At 41.1% G+C, this 19,978-nt stretch overlaps 1 protein-coding gene across 3 annotated transcripts in view; it reads left to right on the top strand.

The window, feature by feature from the left end:
- LOC118397969 (src-like-adapter) overlaps positions 1-19,978 on the top strand; it is a 36,045-nt gene that overhangs the window by 12,451 nt on the left and 3,616 nt on the right. Inside the window, exons 2-6 of one of the 3 annotated variants that reach the window (XM_035792843.2) lie at positions 11,642-11,710; positions 14,501-14,591; positions 14,884-14,983; positions 16,281-16,367; positions 16,481-16,584. In XM_035792843.2, coding sequence (XP_035648736.1) covers positions 14,519-14,591; positions 14,884-14,983; positions 16,281-16,367; positions 16,481-16,584 — 364 coding nt within the window. In that variant the 5' untranslated portion in view covers positions 11,642-11,710; positions 14,501-14,518. Of the gene's footprint in view, positions 1-11,540; positions 11,711-14,500; positions 14,592-14,883; positions 14,984-16,280; positions 16,368-16,480; positions 16,585-19,978 lie in introns of those variants that run through there. The other 2 variants (XM_035792844.2, XM_052470023.1) reach the window with 2 other exon arrangements.

Here is a 19,978-nt window from a genome sequence, read left to right as displayed (position 1 = left end):
GTGTCAAAGTTATCAATAAAAGTGACTCCAGCAGAAGTCTTTTAGCCAAATGTGTAATGCCAGCAGTCTGCTGAATCTTTCACACCCGCGGCCCAACGATGGTACTGGATCTGAAATTATTGGCAGGTTTTTGGAGTCTTTTAATGCTAAAATCAGAGGAGGGAATCTCTAAGCCATCGTGACTGACTGGCATTTTCTCAAAGTGAGCTCCTAAACAGAATTTAAGAGTCGAGCTCGTTCCCTCGTGAACATGTGGGAGCCAAAACCACATTTCAAACAAAACAGTTTGTCTGACGCAATAACATGCAGGCAGTCCACCATGGCCGACCATCTCTCTCTCGCTCTCTCTATCTTGCTCTCTCTCTCCATCTCGCTCTCTCTCTCCATCTCGCTCTCTCTCTCCATCTCGCTCTCTCCATCTCGCTCTCTTCCCCTTCTAGCCTCGTTTATACCTGGCGCTAACATGCATCCTTTGTCAAGATCTTGTCCACATTCTGTTGTGTCCACATTTTCAGAAATATGTGTACACATGGTATTAACTGTGTCTCGTATCCGTCTACTGTGTCCTCATTGTGACCAGATTTCCTGATCCCTCCCTGTATGCAAATTATTTGACAGATATATTCTTTCAAAATAATATGTATTTAAGACACATTTTGATGCCATAAGTCAATGGTGATAACTGTCAATGATTTTAGTGGCTGACATAATGATGATTTTAAATGTTTTCACAGTCTAGATCCATCAACACTTGTAAGATATACAGACACAATTGCGTGCCTGACTACCTCAGGAGGTGGTCAGGAAGACCTGATCACAATCACATCACAATGCGTCTTTTAATCGTCTATACCCATCTAAAATGTTTGGCACAATCAGAATGTGGACAAGATCAGGACATAGGACGCATGTTAGAACCAGTTATAAACGGAGCTCCTGTCTCACTCACACTACCTCTCTCCCACTCTCCCCCACTCTCTCTCTGCATCTGGGAACAACTACTACAGACTATGAAGTACAGGGGATGTCAGCGGAGATGAGCAAGCGGTCCAAGACTGTGGATAATGACAACCCTTGGTCAGAGCTAAAGGAGCTTCAACTGACCTCGGGTCAGATCTATTTATATTCCAGCGCCAAAACACATCTGGCTGCTGACAGGCTGACTTATAGCTTAGTGTGCCAAATACAAATGGTCCTGGTCACGGCCAAAGCTTCTGCGTCCAAATGATCTGGCCTTTCTTTTCCCCATACGAAGAGTGTGCGCTGGTGCACGTCTCTCCAGAGTGGGAGAGCGAGGGAGAGCGGTAGTGTGAGTGAAACAGGAGAGCCCCGTTTATAACTGTTTTTTTAAAGCAATGGATTTGTGAAGAAAAAGGAAAAGAGTTTCCAGCAGATTTCTTAAACCAGTCGGTTCCTGTTAAATCATGAAAGGAACAGAATAAGTGTGCACTTAATTGGGAAGAAAGAACAGAGAATTGGGACACAGGGATCTAGGCTGATAGTTCTGAGGTGAAAATGGGGGTGGCCGGTGAGCCACTGACTCTGACCTCAATGGACCTAGCTGAAAGGGTGAAATTCAAAGTTTAAGACATCGGTCTGGAATTTGAGGAATGTGAGAGAATCACTCCGCGTAGATTGCGTCAGTGGAATAGCATTTTTTTCTTGCTCTTGGAGGAGAGAGAGAGATGTGGATGTAATATTTTCCACACAAAAGCTTAGACTACCAACCATTTGCCAGTATTTGACTGTACATTTAGCCTAATATATTTTCCATCCATTCCCCTATGTCTCTGTTGGATGTTAAACTAATGTTTTAATATGCACGATGGCAGTACAGAGGGTCAAATGTCAGAAGAAGGAATAATCCACAGAGGAGGAGAGAACCTCTACATTAATCTCCCCCACAATGCCCTGCTTTCTCCTGCCTATTGGAGCCATGACACTGACCTAAAACTGATTGGTCTCGCCTCTTTGGTCCCTCTCAGACAGGGGCATTAAATCCTCAGATACACCTCCACTTTGCTGTCAGGTCACGCTCGGTTTAGGTCCACACATGGGTGGAAAGTACATTTCAGAGAAAATGAGAAATACAGTTGACACTTTTCTTTATTCTATCATGCCAACTCTGTGTCACTCATTGGCATGTCACAAATTGTATGGACCAAGTACACAGTCTGCATTGAAATGCACTTGCAGTGAACCAGAGTGTAGTATTTTAGCTAATACGGCAGTTCAGATAAGTACCCATCTATCTCTGAACCTGGCGAGTACAGACATGTATCCATGGCTACCAGAATATATGCATTCTAAATTCAAAGTTGAATAGGGAAGAAAAGTTATTGCTGCGGTGGTCCATTTCTCAAAAAAGCAATAAAGTAATGATCTTCCTGGAATGTTTGCAGTTGAATAATTCTTGAAGGTAGCCAGTGGAAACTAAGACACTTTCCTGTCCTCTGAATGCCTTAAGAGCTACACTGGTTAAAGAAATGCAAATGAGATTTCAAACCTTTTGCAATTTGGCTAAATCCCAAGTTTTGCCCAATCTGTTAGTACATAACTAATCACATTTGTAAAAAGACACTATGTGGTCTATATTGTATGCACAATGAATATGTACTTTTTATGGATACTAAAATATAAATCTACAATCTTTCCACTTGATATCTAATTTACAGTGCTATTACACACAATTTACAGTGTAAAAACATCATGATTACAGGGCTGTACACCATTACACTGAGTCTGTATCAGATACAGCTGCCTGAGGGCTGTGTTTTTACATGCACTAAACCAGGGAGGCGGATCTACTTTCACAGGGGCTCAGTAAAAACAAACAGCATAAAAATGGACCGTAGAAACAGCCCTATAATGACCAGGTAATGGGTGTTGCCGTGGCGATAAGAGATTGCATCTGTGCCATTTAGGAGAATGAGCTGGCTCAGGCTGGCAACGCTTCTTATAATGGTCTGGGACTGGCAACCCGTAGTTACAGTACTCTCCTGGATATAAAGGCTGGCATTATATCCAGTGTGCCATTAGGAGCCGCTGCATGTGTGTTTGTGTGTGCCCGCTTACGCAGGTGTCCTGCCATATGCTGTAATCACTAGTTCTAATTACAGACAGACACCCATTAAGACCACTTAATGGGTGTCTGTCACCAGCTGGACTGCCTGACTGGCTGCACCTCTCAGGCTCATAGATACATATGTCGGATCTTAATTTGACCCCTTTCGTTGCAGGAAGAAAATAATCCTGCAGCAGGAGGATTTGAATATCTGAAGAAATATTTTGAATCGCCGCCAGGGGTCAGCTGTATATACAATGTTCACTGTACCTACATTGTACCTAATGTAGGCTACAGAGAGTCCCCTGTGAATTTTTATGTGGATTATAATAAATGTACATATTTGTAGGGGGTAGATGCATTTTTCGTTAGGGAAAATCTGTTGTTTTAGATCAACTGCTTTATTAAATGTTAAGGTTTCCTCAATGCCTGTGGGGTCCAGCGTTTACAGCCACACATAACCAAGGGTCGAGTTTGAATCCGGCCATTTGACTCATGGATGAACGTCTAATTTTGATGCATTAATAGTATAGTAACAGGGTTAGTTCTGTGTGGTTACAAGGTAAAAAAAAAACTCAAAGGTTAACGGTTTAGGCATGAATTCTGAGTGGTTAAAGTCAGGACTAGGACTATGGTTTGGGGAATGCTTCAAATAAAATGATTTAAAACAACATGTATCTATGTATCATCAGTATTCATAGTATTCTTAGTTCCTTCTCAAGCATTGTGAACTGCCGTAGTGCAGTGGTCTAAGCATTGTACTTCAGTCTCCGAGCCTCATCAGTTTGCGTCTAGTAGTACTTGAGCCTACATTAGGCCCACAAGGAAATGTAATTTACTTCCATGTTTTCAAGTAGTAAAAAGAATAGTCTGATAATTTAAACATCAAGGAAAAGTGTCTCAGCTCAACAAAATCGTCTTTGGATAGGCTCATTTGCATAAACGTCTTGTCAGCTTTACGAAATGAAATATTAAAGCCACACAATACAAGCTTTCAATCCACACCAAAGACTATATCGACAAATTATATATAGGCTAAAATGTGTACGAGCATCCACACTGGAGGAAAGTTTATTGTTCTATAGTAGGCCTACATCTGTCAATCAACTGATGGCCCAAGTCAGCTCATCATCTCAGCCAGAGAAACAAACAGTAGCCTATTATCGTTTTTCACACAATTCATTATGTGTTTAGGCTAATGTGTAGCTGACAGCCTATTGGAATATAATCAAATAAAAAGGGGCCTATTGCAATCATCGATGGCACTAGATTATCTGATGTCTCATTAAACCATCAATACGTGCTAAATTGCAATCATTATTGAACTTGCAAACTTTCTCTATTTGACGAGCAGAAAAAAAGTATTATATTATTTATTATTTCCATATTTGAAACGTGTAAATCTAGTCCACCAGGGATTGAGTCATTTTATCAGAAGGGCACAGGCCAGAATCAAACCCACACCAATATGGTAGGCCTATGTGTGAGCACTGAAGGCAGAAACCCTAATCACTAGACCACACCAGGCCATGACAGAACGACATTTGACCTTAGAATATACAGTTGAAGTCGGAAGTTTACAACTCATTTTCAACCACTCCACAAATGTGTTGTTAACAAACTATAGTTTTGGCATGTCGGTTAGGACATCTACTTTGTGTATGACACAATACATTTTTCCAACAATTGTTTACAGACAGATTATTTCACTTATAATTCACTGTATCACAATTCCCGCTGGTCCTTAGTTTACATACACTAAATTGACTGTGCCTTTAAACAGCTTGGAAAATTCCAGAAAATTATGTCATGACTTTAGAAGCTTCGGATAGGCTAATTTACATCATTTGAGTCAATTGGAGGTGTACCTGTGGATTTATTTCAAGGCCTACCTTCAAACTTAGTGCCTCTTTGCTTGACATCATGGGAAAATCCAAATAAATCAGCCAAGACCTCAGAAAATATTTTGAATACTATTTGCACTCAGGTCTAATTTGACTCAATACTCACTGTAGCGTCCCATCACTCTGGAAGAGCATCAACACAAGATCAAAACCATGGAGAACGTGTGACTAGATTTGATTTATAAAGCACAAAGGATCGGGGCCATAGAGATTAGAGAATATACATAGGCCTATGACTGGATCAGTGCCATAGTATAAAAGCACAGATCAGAACCACCCAAAATATAGACTTGAGCTGTGAAGGATCAAATCAAAGTAGAATATGTCAACTTGATAATTGAGTCGATTTAAAAAAATGTTGAATTGGATAAGAACCATGCAAGATAGAATTCCTGGATCAGGACCATATAACATACAGGACACTTCCTGGATCAGGACCATATAACATACAGGACACTTCCTGGATCAGGACCATATAACATACAGGACACTTCCTGGATCAGGACCATATAACATACAGGACACTTCCTGGATCAGAGAGTAAAGCAACCAAGTCAGGATAGATCTTGGGCCAGGTATAATACTGTTATAAAGTATTTGATTACCTGAACAGCACCACCTCCCTGCTCTACCAGGGCCCTGGGGTGAAGCTTTCCCTAGGTACAGATCTAGGATCAGCTTCCCCACCCCATATACTAACCTTAAGCGTTTAGTGGGGTAAATGCTAAACTGACCGAAGAACAGCATCTACAGTGTATTTCATCCTACACCAGGTAGACCAGACCAGTGACGAAAGGTTATTGTAGTATGAGAATCCCATGGTCCCGTTACAGAAGTTAATTACACAGTAAATAGCTGTGCTCTCTTAACTCTCTCACCACAATTACGCCATTGAATTTGGTCAAGGATCTAAATGTTTTATGAATGTTGAAATCACTAAGAAAGCAATAGACATTATGCGTGTGCCAAAAATCATTATTTAGGGTTTATCCAGCTGACATATTTGAAAAGCGTTGAGGAATATGAATGTGAGGAAGGATCAGCAAGAGATAATGATTTGATGACTTCTACAGATGGAGTCCCTCATGGCAGCCTATTCCCTATATAGTGCACTACTTACCGTATAGGTCCTGGTTAAAAGTAGTGCCCAATGTCGGGGATAGGGTGCCATTTGGGAGGCTGCTGGGGAGTCTTTGGATTGCGCTCTGCCAGCGGGTGTGCCAACATTGTATGGGAATGCAGTGGATAAGACATTTGAGGAGATGCTTGAGGGCTCCTGTTTGTAAAAAGCAGACGTTATGGCATCATGGCGTATAGCCTTGGTGCCGCAGAGTGACCTAAACACAAGTAACCACATAGATTATGTTTAACAATCATATGGAATTGTGGTGGACTTGGACATTTTTGAAGGTGTTTAAGGGGAAATTGAAATGGCATTCCAACCGACACGTTCCCTGTTTGTGTTTATTCCTGTGCTGGTGTTGGTTTGACTATGAAGACGGACATCTGTATGTTAACACACAGTCCAATAACACAGTAAAGGTAACATAGCTTTCTAGCCAACACTGACCACAAGGCTGATGTCATCTGTATTCCTACAAATCATCTACCTTCTTTAAAGTTCACCAGACATTATCCACCTATTTTGTAACATCAATGAATAATTTCAATGTAGGACATACACCCTGGAATCCTTAATTAATTTACAGAAGGAAATTTACGATGAACATGTCAGGTTTCCTATTACTTTAAGATCTGCTAGACCAACTGCTTTACAAGACTTTACTGTAGTTAATTAGCATCTCCTTATTTTGTCTCCTGATGTAGTGTATGTTATTTTTATAGACTTAATTTATTATCCCACATTTATCTATACAACTGCATGGTCCTCGTCTTCCTGTCTATACATCAATTAATCATCCGACATTCATAAAAGTTCAACTCATTTCAACTTCTGACACAAAGAAATCATGGAGAAAGGACGGTTGTAGTGTGTTTAATTTAGACACATTCCTAGTAAAAAGGAGGGGACTATGGGTTCGCTCCAAACCAAAAGTCTCTGTTGTTTATGCCATTTGTTTCTCAAAGATAATGACTCAACTCATTTTTAGGCAAGCAGTGTTGCATCTGTTATTACTGCGTCATCCTATGTCATTTTGTGGACACAGTTTCAGTTTGTGTGAAATTACACCTCAATCTACTGAGAGGATGTCAAACCAAGAAAGACAAACTGATCCAAAAAGTAATCATCATATTTAAAATGATCTATATATCAAATCAAATGTTATTTGTCACATGCTGTGAAAACAACAGGTGTAGGTAAGAACACCTACTTTCTGCATGACGCAAGCCATCTTTCCAACAGTTGTTTACAGACAGATTATTTCACTTATAATTCACTGTATCACAATTCCAGTGGGTCAGAAGTTTACTAACACTAAGTTGACTGTGCCTTCAAACTGCTTGGAAAATTCCAGAAAATTATGTCATGGCTTTAGAAGCTTCTGATAAGCTAATTGACATCATTTGAGTCAATTGGAGGTGTACCTGTGGATTTATTTCAAGGCCTACCTTCAAACTCAGTGCCTCTTTGCTTGACATCATGGGAAAATTAAAAGAAATCAGCCAAGACCTGAAAGAAAAATAATTGTAGACCTCCACAAGTCTGGTTCATCCTTGGGAGCAATTTCCAAATGCCTGAAGGTACCACGTTCATCTGTACAAACAATAGTATGCAAGTATAAACACCATGGGACCAGGCAGCCATCATACCTCTCAGGAAGGAGACTCGTTCTGTCTCCTAGAGATGTACGTACTTTGGTGCGAAAAGTGCAAGTAAATCCCAGAATAACAGCAAAGGACCTTGTGAAGATGCTGGAGGAAACAGGTACAAAAGTATCTTTATCCACAGTAAAACGAGTCCTATATCGACATAACCTGAAAGGTCGCTCAGCAAGGAAGAAGCCACTGCTCTAAAACCACCATAAAAAAGCCAGACTACGGTTTGCAACTGCACATGGGGATCAAAGATCGTACTTTTTGGAGGAATGTCCTCTGGTCTGAAGATAGAAAAATAGGACTGTTTGGCCATAATGACCATTGTTATGTTTGGAGGAAAAAGGGGGAGGCTTGCAAGCTGAAGAACACCATCCCAACCGTGAAGCACGGAGGTGGCATCATCATGTTGTGGGGGTGCTTTTGCTGCAGGAGGGACTGGTGCACTTCACAAAATAGATGCCACCATGAGAAGGAAAATTATGTGGATATATTGAAGCAACATCTCAAGACATCAGTCAGGAAGTTGAAGCTTGACCGCAAATGGGTCTTCCAAATGGACAATGACCCCAAGCATACTTCCAAAGTTGTGGCAAAATGGCTTAAGGACAACAAAGTCAATGTATTAGAGTGGCCTTCACAAAGCCCTGACCTCAATCCTATAGAATATTTGTGGGCAGAACTGAAAAAGCGTATGCGAGCAAGGAGGCCTACAAAACGGACAATTTTTGTATGTAAATTTAAAGGCAATGCTACCAAATACTAATTGAGTGTATGTAAACTTCTGACCACTGGGAATGTGATGAAAGAAATAAAAATCTGAAATAAATCATTCTCTCTACTATTATTCTGACATTTCACATTCCTGAAATAAAGTGGTGATCCTAACTGACCTAAGACAGAGCATTTTTACTAGGATTATTTATTGTAGAAACAACCTGACGATTGATAATAAAAAACTTTTGACATGTTTCTACGAACTTTACGGATACTATTTGGAATTGTGGTCTGCCCGTCATGACCTGCACGAGCCTGTGGATTTTTGAACAAAATGCGCCAACCAAATTGAGGTTTTTGAATATAAAAATAATCTTTATCGAAAAAAAGGAACATTTATTGTGTAACTGGGAGTCTCGTGAGAGCAAACATCCGAAGATCATCAAAGGTAAGCGATTCATTTTATTGCTTTTTTGACTTTCGTAACCAATCTACTTTGCTGCTAGCTGTTTTGTCTGCTGAGAGAGATGTCCTAACATAAACACTTGGATAGCTTTTGCTGTCAACCTTTTTTTAAATCTGATGCCAGGTGGATTAACAACAAGCTAAGCTGTGTTTTGCTATATTGCACTTGTGATTTCATGAAAATTAAATATTTTTAGTCATTTAATTTGAATTTGGCGCTCTGCAATTCAGCGGATGTTGACGAAAAGGATCCCGCTAACGGGATGGGTGCTCCAAGAAGCTAGCTGACTATGGCTATCAAACACTTGAACTCTTCCAAGTCAAGGTAAGCTTTTGGATTTATAAACATACTGCCACCGGGGCACGCCAATGTATCTGCTAAACTGCTTGCTGCTGACTGTACACTGTACTGCATGATTGTAGCGGGTTTACTAACCCGTTAGTTATAGTAGAGCTATGGTGAATGACTGTTATGTGACAATGATGTGTAGCTCTTAGTGGTCATGATATGAAGGTTTCGTAAATCTGAGCGTTGTCAGATTGTCTGTTCAGAAATTCAGAGCGTGTCGCTTTCGGGAGCGTTCAGTAGGGTTGATCCGAGCATTTGGACCTTATAAACTACAGTCAAGCACAAAAGCTAACTGGCTAAAGTTGGCTAGCTACTTCCAGACACAAACCTCACTCTGACCTTTTTACTCGCCCTAACAGAGCTGGTTATGCTGTTATCATGTTATCTAGAGTGTTAGTGACTCTAACTGTGCAGCTAGCAACAATCTAATTATATATTTTTTGCCAACGTTTACTGACACCAGTTAAATTCAACGGGTGTTGCGCATTCATAAATTCATCAGTTATTCTGCACTCAAGGCACACAGACGAGAGTGCTCTGAAATCGAAGTAGATAGCCGGAGTGAATTTACAAATGCACCTCTTGATTAGTCTAATATTTCTCTCGACCTGTGCACCTGCATTGTAAACTTTCTTTCATAGGCTAGGTTGTAGGTATAGGGAAAATTCTAGTATCATATAGTAGCCTAAACCTGGCGATGTTACATTGAGCTGGGTGAATGGAATATGAATGACTGTCATCCAATATGCTGTAATAGAAATAAGGCCATGCGCAAAAATAATCGTCCTCCCTCATCTTAAACGTCTCCGACCGCCACTGGTGTGAGGGTAGAGTTCAGTGTGTGTGCATAGTCAGTGCAAGAGAGGTAGTGCAAAAAAGGGCCAATGCAGGAAGACCGGGTAGCCATTTTATTCACTATTTATCAATCTTGTAGGAGTCTGTTGGCTTGGGGGTAGAAGCTGGTTGATGCATTGGTACCGCATGCCGTGCGGTAACAGAGAGAACAGTCTGTGGCTTGGGTGGCCGGAGTCTTTGACAATATTTTGGGCCTTCCTCTGACACCGCCTGGTATAGAGGTCCTGGATGGCAGGGAGCTCGGCCACAGTGATGTACTGGGCCATACTCACTACCCTTTGTAGCGGCTTGTGGTCGGCTGCCAAGCGGTTGCCATACCAATCGGTTATGCAGCCAGTCAAGATGCTCTTGATGGTGCAGCTGTAGAACTTTTAGATGATCTGTGTGCCCATGCGAAATATTTTCAGCCTCCTGAGGGGGAACAGGTGTTGTCGTGCCTTCTTCACACCTGTGTTGGTGTGAATGGACCATGATAGGTCCTTAGTGATGTCTACACCGAGGAATGTGAAGATCTCAACCCACTCCACCACAACCCCGTAAATGTGAATGGGCCGTGCTCGGCCCTCTGTTTCCTGTAGTCCACGATCAGCTCCATTGACTTACTGACATTGAGGAAGAGGTTGTTGTTTTGGCACCACACTGACAGGTCTCTGACCTCCTCCCTATAAGCTGTCTCATCGTGGTTGGTGATCAGCCCTACCACCGTCGTGACGTCAGCAAATGTAATGATGCTGTTGGAGTTGTGAGAGGCCACACAGTCAAAAGTACATTTTTATGGGTAGTGCAAGTGTGTTGCCTAATGTGAAAACAGTGTATTTACAGTACTATACCATAATACATTTCAATGTTGAAACATGTATTGTATCTTACATTTTCTACTATTCGATTAACTGGTAGTTAAAATAACTAAATTGAGAAGATATAATTGTAATGTGTTTTGGTGATTAAACCAATGTATTCATTGTATTGTACTGTAAACATATATTTTGGAACAATGTTTGTGTGGTAAAAAAATACAAACAAAATGACTGGCTGTGTTACAATTGTTTCGAACATTCACCACATAAAAAACTGTAACTGATCAATTTTAGTAAGGAAATTACTATCTATGTAGTTCAAATGTAATATATGTATGTGATGCGTACAGCATACATATTTGCATGGAAATAACCTTGCTCTTTTGTGTCATTTCTGAAATCTAAAACCAGTATGTACTTTTAGCATTCTCATTGGTCTCTTGTTCTGGTTCTCTTCCCCTTCCTCATTTCTTCATAGGAAGTGTGTGTGTGTGTGTGTGTGTGTGTGTGTGTGTGTGTGTGTGTGTGTGTGTGTGTGTGTGTGTGTGTGTGTGTGTGTGTGTGTGTGTGTGTGTGTGTGTGCAAATGTTTGGCCAGAGGAAGTGCTCTCGCCTCACTATGCATGCATCAGTTGAGGGTGTGAACTGTGGAACTCTTACGGTCATTAGTAATAGTGTAGCTGACATGCTTCCTCTGGCTGATCTTCAACACACAGAGCCAAACACCACACTCAACTAGAATCCCCTGCTACTGGCCTGACGACTCCACACGACTCAGCAGCTAGGTGAGTTTTCGAGGCTGTCATACATTTATTGCAGTATGTGTCTGGTAAAAGTGCAATAAGCCTATATATAAATGCAAAATGCAACAATTTCAAAGATTTTACCGAGTTACAGTTCTTAGAATGAAATCAGTCAATTGAAATAAATTCATTTGGCCCTAATCTATGGATTACATGACTGGGCAGGAGAGCAGACATGGGTGGGCCTGGGAGGGCATAGTCCAAGTCAATCAGAATGAGTTTTAAAAAGGGCTTTATTACAGACATAAATACTCCTCAGCACCCACTTTCATGGAGCGGGACACTAATCCGGACGCTTATAAGAAATCCCGCTATGCTATCAGACAAACCATCAAACAAGCAAAGTGCCAATACAGGATTAAGATTGAGTCCCACGACACCGATTCTGACATTCGTCGGATGTGGCAGGGCTTGAAAACTATTACGGATAACAAAGGGAAACTCAGATGTGAGCTGCCCAGTGATGCAAGCCTACCAGACGAGCTAAAAGTCTTTCATGCTCGATTTGAGGCTAGCAACACTGAAGCATGCATGAGAGCACCAGCTGTTCTGGATGACTGTGTGATAACGCTCTCGGTAGCCGATGTGAGCAAGACCTTTAAACAAGTCAACATTCACAAAGCCACGGGCCCAGACGAACTACCAGGACGTGTACTCAAAGCATGCGCTGACCAATTGGTAAGTGTCTTCACTGACATTTTCAACCTCTCCCTGACCGAGTCTGTAATATCTACATGTTTCAAGCAGACTACCATAGTCCCTGTGCCCAAGGAAGCAAAGGTAACCTGCCCAAACGACTACATCAGTACCCATGAAGTGCTTTGAAAGGCTGGTCATGACATTAACAGCATCCACCCGGAAACCCTAGACTCACTCCAATTCGCATACCGCCCCAACAGATCCACAGATGACGCAATCTCAATCATACTCCACATTGCCCTTTCCCACCTGGACAAAAGGAACACCTATGTGATAATGCTGTTCATTGACTACAGCTCAGTGTTCAACACCATAGTACCCACAAAGCTCATCACTAAGCTAAGGACCCTGGGAATAAACACCTCCCTCTGCAATTTGATCCTAGACTTTCTGATGGGCCACCCCCAGGTGGTACGGGAAGGCAATAACACGTCTGCCACGCTGATCCGCAACACAGGTGCCCCTCAGGGGTGTGTGCTCAGTCCCCTCCTGTACTCCCTGTTCACCCACAACTGCGTTGCCAAACACGACTCTAACACCATCATTAAGTTTGCTGACGACACAACAGTGGTAGGCCTGATCACCGACCACGATGAGACAGCCTGAGGAAGTGTGAGACCTGGCAGTGTGGTGCCAGGACAACAACTTCTTCCTCAATGTGTACAAGACAAAGGAGCTGATCGTGGACTATAGGGAAAGGCAGCCCGAACAGGCCCCTATTAACATCAACGGGGCTGTAGTTGGGCTAGTCGAGAATTTCAAGTTCCTTGGTGTCCACATCACCAGCGAACTATCATGGTCCGAACACAGCAAGACAGTCGTGAAGAGGGCACGACAACACCTTTTCCGCCCCAGAAGACTGAAAAGATTTGGCATGGGTCCACAGATCCTCAGAAAGTTCTACAGCTGCACCATAGAGAGCATCTTGACCGATTGCATCACCGTCTGGTATGGCAACTACTCGGCATCTGACCGTAAGGTGCTGCAGAGGGTAGTGTGTACGGCCCAGTACATCACTGGGGCCAAGCTTCCTGCTATCCAGGACCTATTTAACAGGTGGTGTCAGAGGAAAGCCCAAAAAATAGTCAAAGACCCCAGTCACCTAAGTCATAGACTGTTTCTCTGCGACCGCACAGAATGTGGTACTGGAGTGCCAAGCCTAGGACCAAAAGTCTCCTTAACAGCTTCTACCCCCAAGCCATAAGAATGCTGAACAATTAATCAAATGGCCACCTGACTATTTACATTGAACCCCCCCACCCTCCATTTGTTTTTGTACACTGTTGCTACACTGTATATTATCTATGCATTGTCACTTCACCCCGACCTACATGCACAAATGACTTAGACTAACCTGTAACTCTGCACATTGACTCGGTACAGGTATCCCCTGTATATATCCTCATTATTGTTATTTTATTGTGTTACTTTTGATATTTTTTTTACTTTAGTTTATTTAGTAAATATTTTCTTGAACTGTGCTGTTGGTTAAGTAAGCATTTCACAGTAAGGTCTACACATGTATTCGGCGCATGTGACATATAACGTTTGATTTGATTTGCTGGTCACATTTGGTCAAATCAACATTTTTACTCTGACTATAAATAGCATTGACACATAGCATGATAAATATTTGCCGACATATCATGCAAATTAACCAAGATATTATCTTCTGATTGTTTCCACTGTGTCACTGTTTCCTGTGTTCTCTTATTAGTTCAGCAGAGTGACAATTGGACACTACAGTTTTAAGATAGCATCTACTCCAGTTTACTACTCTATAATGTGAATATAGTGAAAACTAGATAGACACCTGGAAATGCTGAATTTAATCAAGATTCGACAAAACATTTGGAAAACCAGGAGTTTTCACTGTGTGTTATGGTTGAGGTAAAACACATATAGGCTACACAATATAGCCAACTGCTGTACACACATGCACATGCATGACAGGGACGCAGGTGCTGGATGGGGCCTTCACTGACCAGCCAGATTTCTCTCTGTCTACTATCGGAAGTTTGTGTTGATGACTAGTTTGAGGACCAGCTATACCGTATGTTCATCTGTCCTCAGACCCATTAGAGTGCAGCTATGGGGAATGTGATGTGGGGACAGGGAGCTGGGAACAAAACAAATTCAAACTGCCATGACAGTGCATTAAAGGGTAAGACTTCAATCTTTTTTGAGATATTGAGCAGTTATTTGCCATTTCTTTGTGATACTGCAGTTTTTGACACTGTATTGTGTTTAGGCTTTACAAAATATATGATGTTCACACAGCTTTGAAAGATGACTCAGGACTTTTTAGATGACATACTGTTTACCCATTTGTCCAAGTGTTTCATATAATTCATTGTAATTAGAAGTTACAATGAGACAATTATTTCCTATATTTCTGGCAAATTGAGTCTCTGTGTTAACGTCTATCTAATTGTGTAACATTGGCGGTTCCTCAGCAGGAGAAGACGAGACGCTTGTCGTTCTCCATGACTATCCTTCTCCAGACATCAGTGAGCCAATCTTTAGGATGGGAGAGAAGCTGAGGGTCTTGTCTCAGTAAGTAGAGTCAGTACTTTGTCTGTCAGAACAATTATAAACCCAGTCTCTGCACTAGGATTGCAAAGGGAGGGTATATTAGAGGGAATAATATATATATATATATATATATATATATATATTATAACTTTCAAAGTTATACCAGAATTTCTGAAACTTTCAAGGTCTTTGAAGAATTTTATCACATGACCTCTAGTAGCCTTTTTGGGTAATTCAGATTATCCCAGGTGTCTGTAATTATATCTGGCCCTCTGTGTGCCCTTATCACATGTAACTTGTATAAAATGATCAAATAAGATGATTTTGAAACACAAAATAGAATGACAAACCTGGAAAACATTACCCGAAACATTACCCATACAACTTAGTGAATACCATTGGTGTTTTAATATGAAGGTTTCAGCGTTTCAGCGTGAAATATGTCTTTCTGGTAAATGTTTTGGCACCAAACTGAGGGCAATTGTGAAAAAAGCTGCAGAGTTTATTTTAAAAATGCCATTGTTGTCACGTTCTGACCTTAGTTCCTTTGTTTTGTCTTTGTTTTAGTATGGTCAGGGCGTGAGTTGGGGTGGGCAGTCTGTCCTTTTTTACTTAGGTAGCCTGTTTTCACCCTTGAGTTGTGGGTAATTATTTTCTGTTCTGTGTTTTGTTTCACTGTTCAGGACGGTTCGTTTTTGTTGTTTAATTGTTTTTGTTCAAGTGTTCAGTATTCGTATTAAATACAATATGGACACCTATGGACACCTATTTCATACTCCTCGTCAGAGGAGGACGAAGACAAGCGTTACAATTGTTGATTAGATGCTTTCATCATTAATTATGATATTTGAACCATATGGCCTATCTATCCACTAGAAATTCATGGACACATATATAAAAAACCAATACAGTATGCATACATTTTTTGTAAAGTTATTTGAGAATAAATTACCATAGATTACAGTAACTTTGGTAAATTACCGGTAGTTTTGCAACCCTACTCTGTACTAAAAGCTTCCTAGGGCAGAAATTGATAGATGCAGAGTTACAGATATAGATACCAAGACAACAAAAGAGGACAGATACAGTCCTTTCCAAAACAAAATGGAACATCCTGCATACAAGTATAACTACTAAGCATGCAATAATACAAAACAACAGTACACAATCAATAACATTTTGCACACAACAAAGAATGAACCGATTGGGGGAAATCTGATGTATAACACTTATACAAATAGGGGAGAACTACAATTTCAGATGTTGTTTCTGTTACAGTGTAGCCTATTGAAGTTCTCCTTTAATCTGTGTTCTTCAGGGAAGGCAACTGGTGGAGAGTTCGGTCTGTCCAATCAGGAAGTGAAAACTACATCCCTAACAACTATATTGCCAAAGTCTACCATGGGTAAGCAATGTTAAAATGATGTTCTGTATTGTCATAAATAAAGGCTGTGTTGACTTGATTCTGTACAGTGATATAATGTATACCGTGTGTGTGTGTGTGTGTGTTGTTTTAAGATGGCTGTTTGAGGGAGTAGTGAGGCAGAAGGCAGAGGAACTACTTAGTCTCCCTGAAAACAGAGTGGGTTCCTTCATGATTAGAGAGAGCACCCAGCAGAGAGGTGAGTCCATGAACATTTAATGCCCTACCAAGTTATTCCATAAGAGTCTAAGCCAGGTGGGTATTTTTTTTATGCCTCTTTAAGTAAAACAAATATATATATATATACAAATTATTGGATGAAACATTGAATTTGGCCTTACTACTATTAGCCCATAGAAATGTGTTAAATACCAGATTCATACACGGAAAAGCAGATAGAAAAATATTTTATCAAAAGGAAGATTGTTTTAAAATCTCTGTCCTATATCTGATATATATATATATATATATACACAGTTGAAGTCGGAAGTTTACATACACCTTAGCCAAATACGTTTAAACTCAGTTTTTCACAATTGCTGACATTTAATACCAGTAAAAATTCTCTGTCTTAGGTCAGTTAGAATCATCACTTTATTTTAAGACTGTGAAATGTCAGAATAATAGTAGAGAGAATCATTTATTTCAGATTTGATTTCTTTCATCACATTCCCAGTTGGTCAGAAGTTTACATACACTCAATTAGTATTTGGTAGCATTGCCTTTAAATTGTTGTGTGAATTGTTGCCCATTCCTCCTGACAGAGCTGGTGTTACTGAGTCAGGTTTGTAGGCCTCCTTGCTCGCTCACGCTGTTTCAGTTCTGTCCACAAATCTTCTATAGGATTGAGGTCAGGGCTTTGTGATGGCGACTCCAATACCTTGACTTTGTTGTCCTTAAGCCAATTTGCCACAACTTTGCCATCTATTTTGTGAAGTGTACCAATCCCTACTGCAGCTAAGCACCCCCAGAACATGATTCTGCCACCTCCGTGCTTCACGGTTGGGATGGTGTTCTTCGGCTTGCAAGCCTCCCCCTTTCTCCTCCAAACACAACAATGGTCGTTATGGCCAAACAGTTCTATTTCTGCTTCATCAGACCAGAGGATATTTCTCCAAAAAGTATGATATTTGTCCTCATGTGCAGTTGCAAACCATAGTCTTTTTTTTATGGCGGTTTTGGAGCAGTGGCTTCTTCTTTGTATATACTTTTGTACCTGTTTCCTCCAGCATCTTCACAGGGTCCTTTGATGTTGTTCTGGGAATGATTTGCACTTTTCGCACCAAAGTACGTTCATCTCTAGGGAATGCGTCTCCTTCAAATCAAAGTTTATTTGTCACGTGCGCCGAATACAACAGTGAAATGCTTACGTACAGGCTCTAACCAATAGTGCGGTTAGCGGTATGACGGCTGAGCGGTATGACGGCGGAGCGGTATGACGGCAGAGCGGTGGTATGACGGCGGAGCGGTATGACTGCTGAGCGGTATGCCGGCGGAGCGGTATGCCGGCGGAGCGGTATGACGGCAGAGCGGTGGTATGACGGCGGAGCGGTATGACGGCTGAGCGGTATGCGGGCGGAGCGGTATGCCGGCTGAGCGGTATGACGGCTGAGCGGTATGACGGCTGAGCGGTATGCCGGCGGAGCGGTATGACGGCTGAGCGGTATGCCGGCTGAGCGGTATGACGGCTGAGCGGTATGCCGGCGGAGCGGTATGCCGGCTGAGCGGTATGACGGCTGAGCGGTATGACGGCTGAGCGGTATGACGGCTGCATGGTCCCATGGTGTTTAAACTTGCGTACTATTGTTTGTACAGATGAACATGGCACCTTCAGGCATTTTGAAATTGCTCCCAAGGATGAACCAGACTTGGGAAGGTCTACAATTGTTTTCTGAGGTCTTGGCTGATTTCTTTTGATTTTCCCATGATGTCAAGCAAAGAGGCACTGAGATTGAAGGTAGGCCTAGAAATACATCCACAGGTACACCTCCAATTGACTCAAATGATATCAATTAGATAATCAGAAGCTTCAAAAGCCATGACATAATTTTCTGGAATTTTCAAAGCTGGTTAAAGGCACAGTCAATGTAGTATATGTAAACTTCTGACACACTGGAATTACAGTGAATTATATGTGAAGAAATCTGTCTGTAAACAATCGTTGGAAAAATGTATTGTCATGCACAAAGTAGATGTCCTAACCGACTTGCCAAAACTATAGTTTTTTAACAAGAAATTTGTGGAGTCGTTGAAAAATGAGTTTTAATGACTCCAACCTAAGTGTATGTAAACTTCAGTTTTCAACTGTATATATCTATATATCCGCTACCGTTCAAAAGTATGGGGTCACTTAGGAATTTCGTTGTTTTTGAAAGAAAATAAAATATTTTGGTCCATTAAAATAACATCAAATACAGTGTAGACATTGTTAATGTTGTAAATGAGTATTGTAGCTGGAAATGGCTGATTTTTTTAATGGAATATCTACATAGGCGTACAAAGGCCCATTATCAGCAACCATCACTCCTTCTGGGCAGAGTTGCAAAGAAAAAGCCATATCTCAGACTGAACAATAAAAACAAAATATTAAGTTGGGCAAAAGAAGACAGACACTGGACAGAGGAACTCTGCTTAGTAGGCCAACATCCCTGAGTCGCCTCTTCACTGTTGACGTTGAGACGGTTTTTTTGCGCGTACTATTTAATGAAGCTGCCAGTTGTGGACTTGTGAGGTGTCTATTTCTCAAACTAGACACTATAATGTACTTGTCCTCTTGCTCAGTTGTGCACCGGGGCCTTCCACTCTTCTTTCTATTCTGGTTAGAGCCAGTTTGCACTGTTCTGTGAAGGGAGTAGTACACAGCGTTGTGCGAGATCTTCGGTTTCTTGGCAATTTCTCGCATGGAATAGCCTTCATTTCTCAGAACAAGAATAGACTGATGAGTTTCAGAAGACATTTCTTTATTTCTGGCCATTTTGAGCCTGTAATCAAACCCCCAAATGCTGATGCTCCAGATACACAACGAGTCTAGAGAAGGTCAGTTTTATTGCTTCTTTAAATAGGACAACAGTTTTCAACTGTGCTAACATAATTGCAAAAGAGTTTTCTAATGATCAATTAGCCTTTTAAAATGATAAAAACATAATTCCACTTTGACATTATGGGGTATTGTGTGTAGGCCAGTGACACTAATATAAATGTAATACATTTAAAATTCACACTGTAACACAATAAAATGTCAAGGGGTGTGAATAATTTATTAAGGCACTGTTCTTACATTCATTTTTTAACTGGTACATAGCTACCTGCAGACACGTAAGTCTTGTGAGGGTCAAAACGGAGTACACATCTCATCTTTGGTCCCATCATAGAGTGCCAATTATTATAAGTTTGTAGGCAAACCATTCGGACGCTACAAACGTTTTAGTGAGAAGACCCATTTTCAGGATGTCCCATGTCCTGACAAACATCACTGTAGCTCAGCCACCTTCCACCTCAGATGTAGAAGGCCGCCATTGGTGGAGGATTGAACAGACAGGTTTTTTAAATGTATTATCAGATTTATAATCAGATTTTCTGGGTGCAGACATCAA

This window comes from Oncorhynchus keta, chromosome 19, assembly GCF_023373465.1.
Source record: "Oncorhynchus keta strain PuntledgeMale-10-30-2019 chromosome 19, Oket_V2, whole genome shotgun sequence".
Lineage (NCBI taxonomy): Eukaryota > Metazoa > Chordata > Actinopteri > Salmoniformes > Salmonidae > Oncorhynchus > Oncorhynchus keta.
Note: the sequence above shows the minus strand (reverse complement) of the source record. Positions and strands in the feature narration are given on the sequence as shown.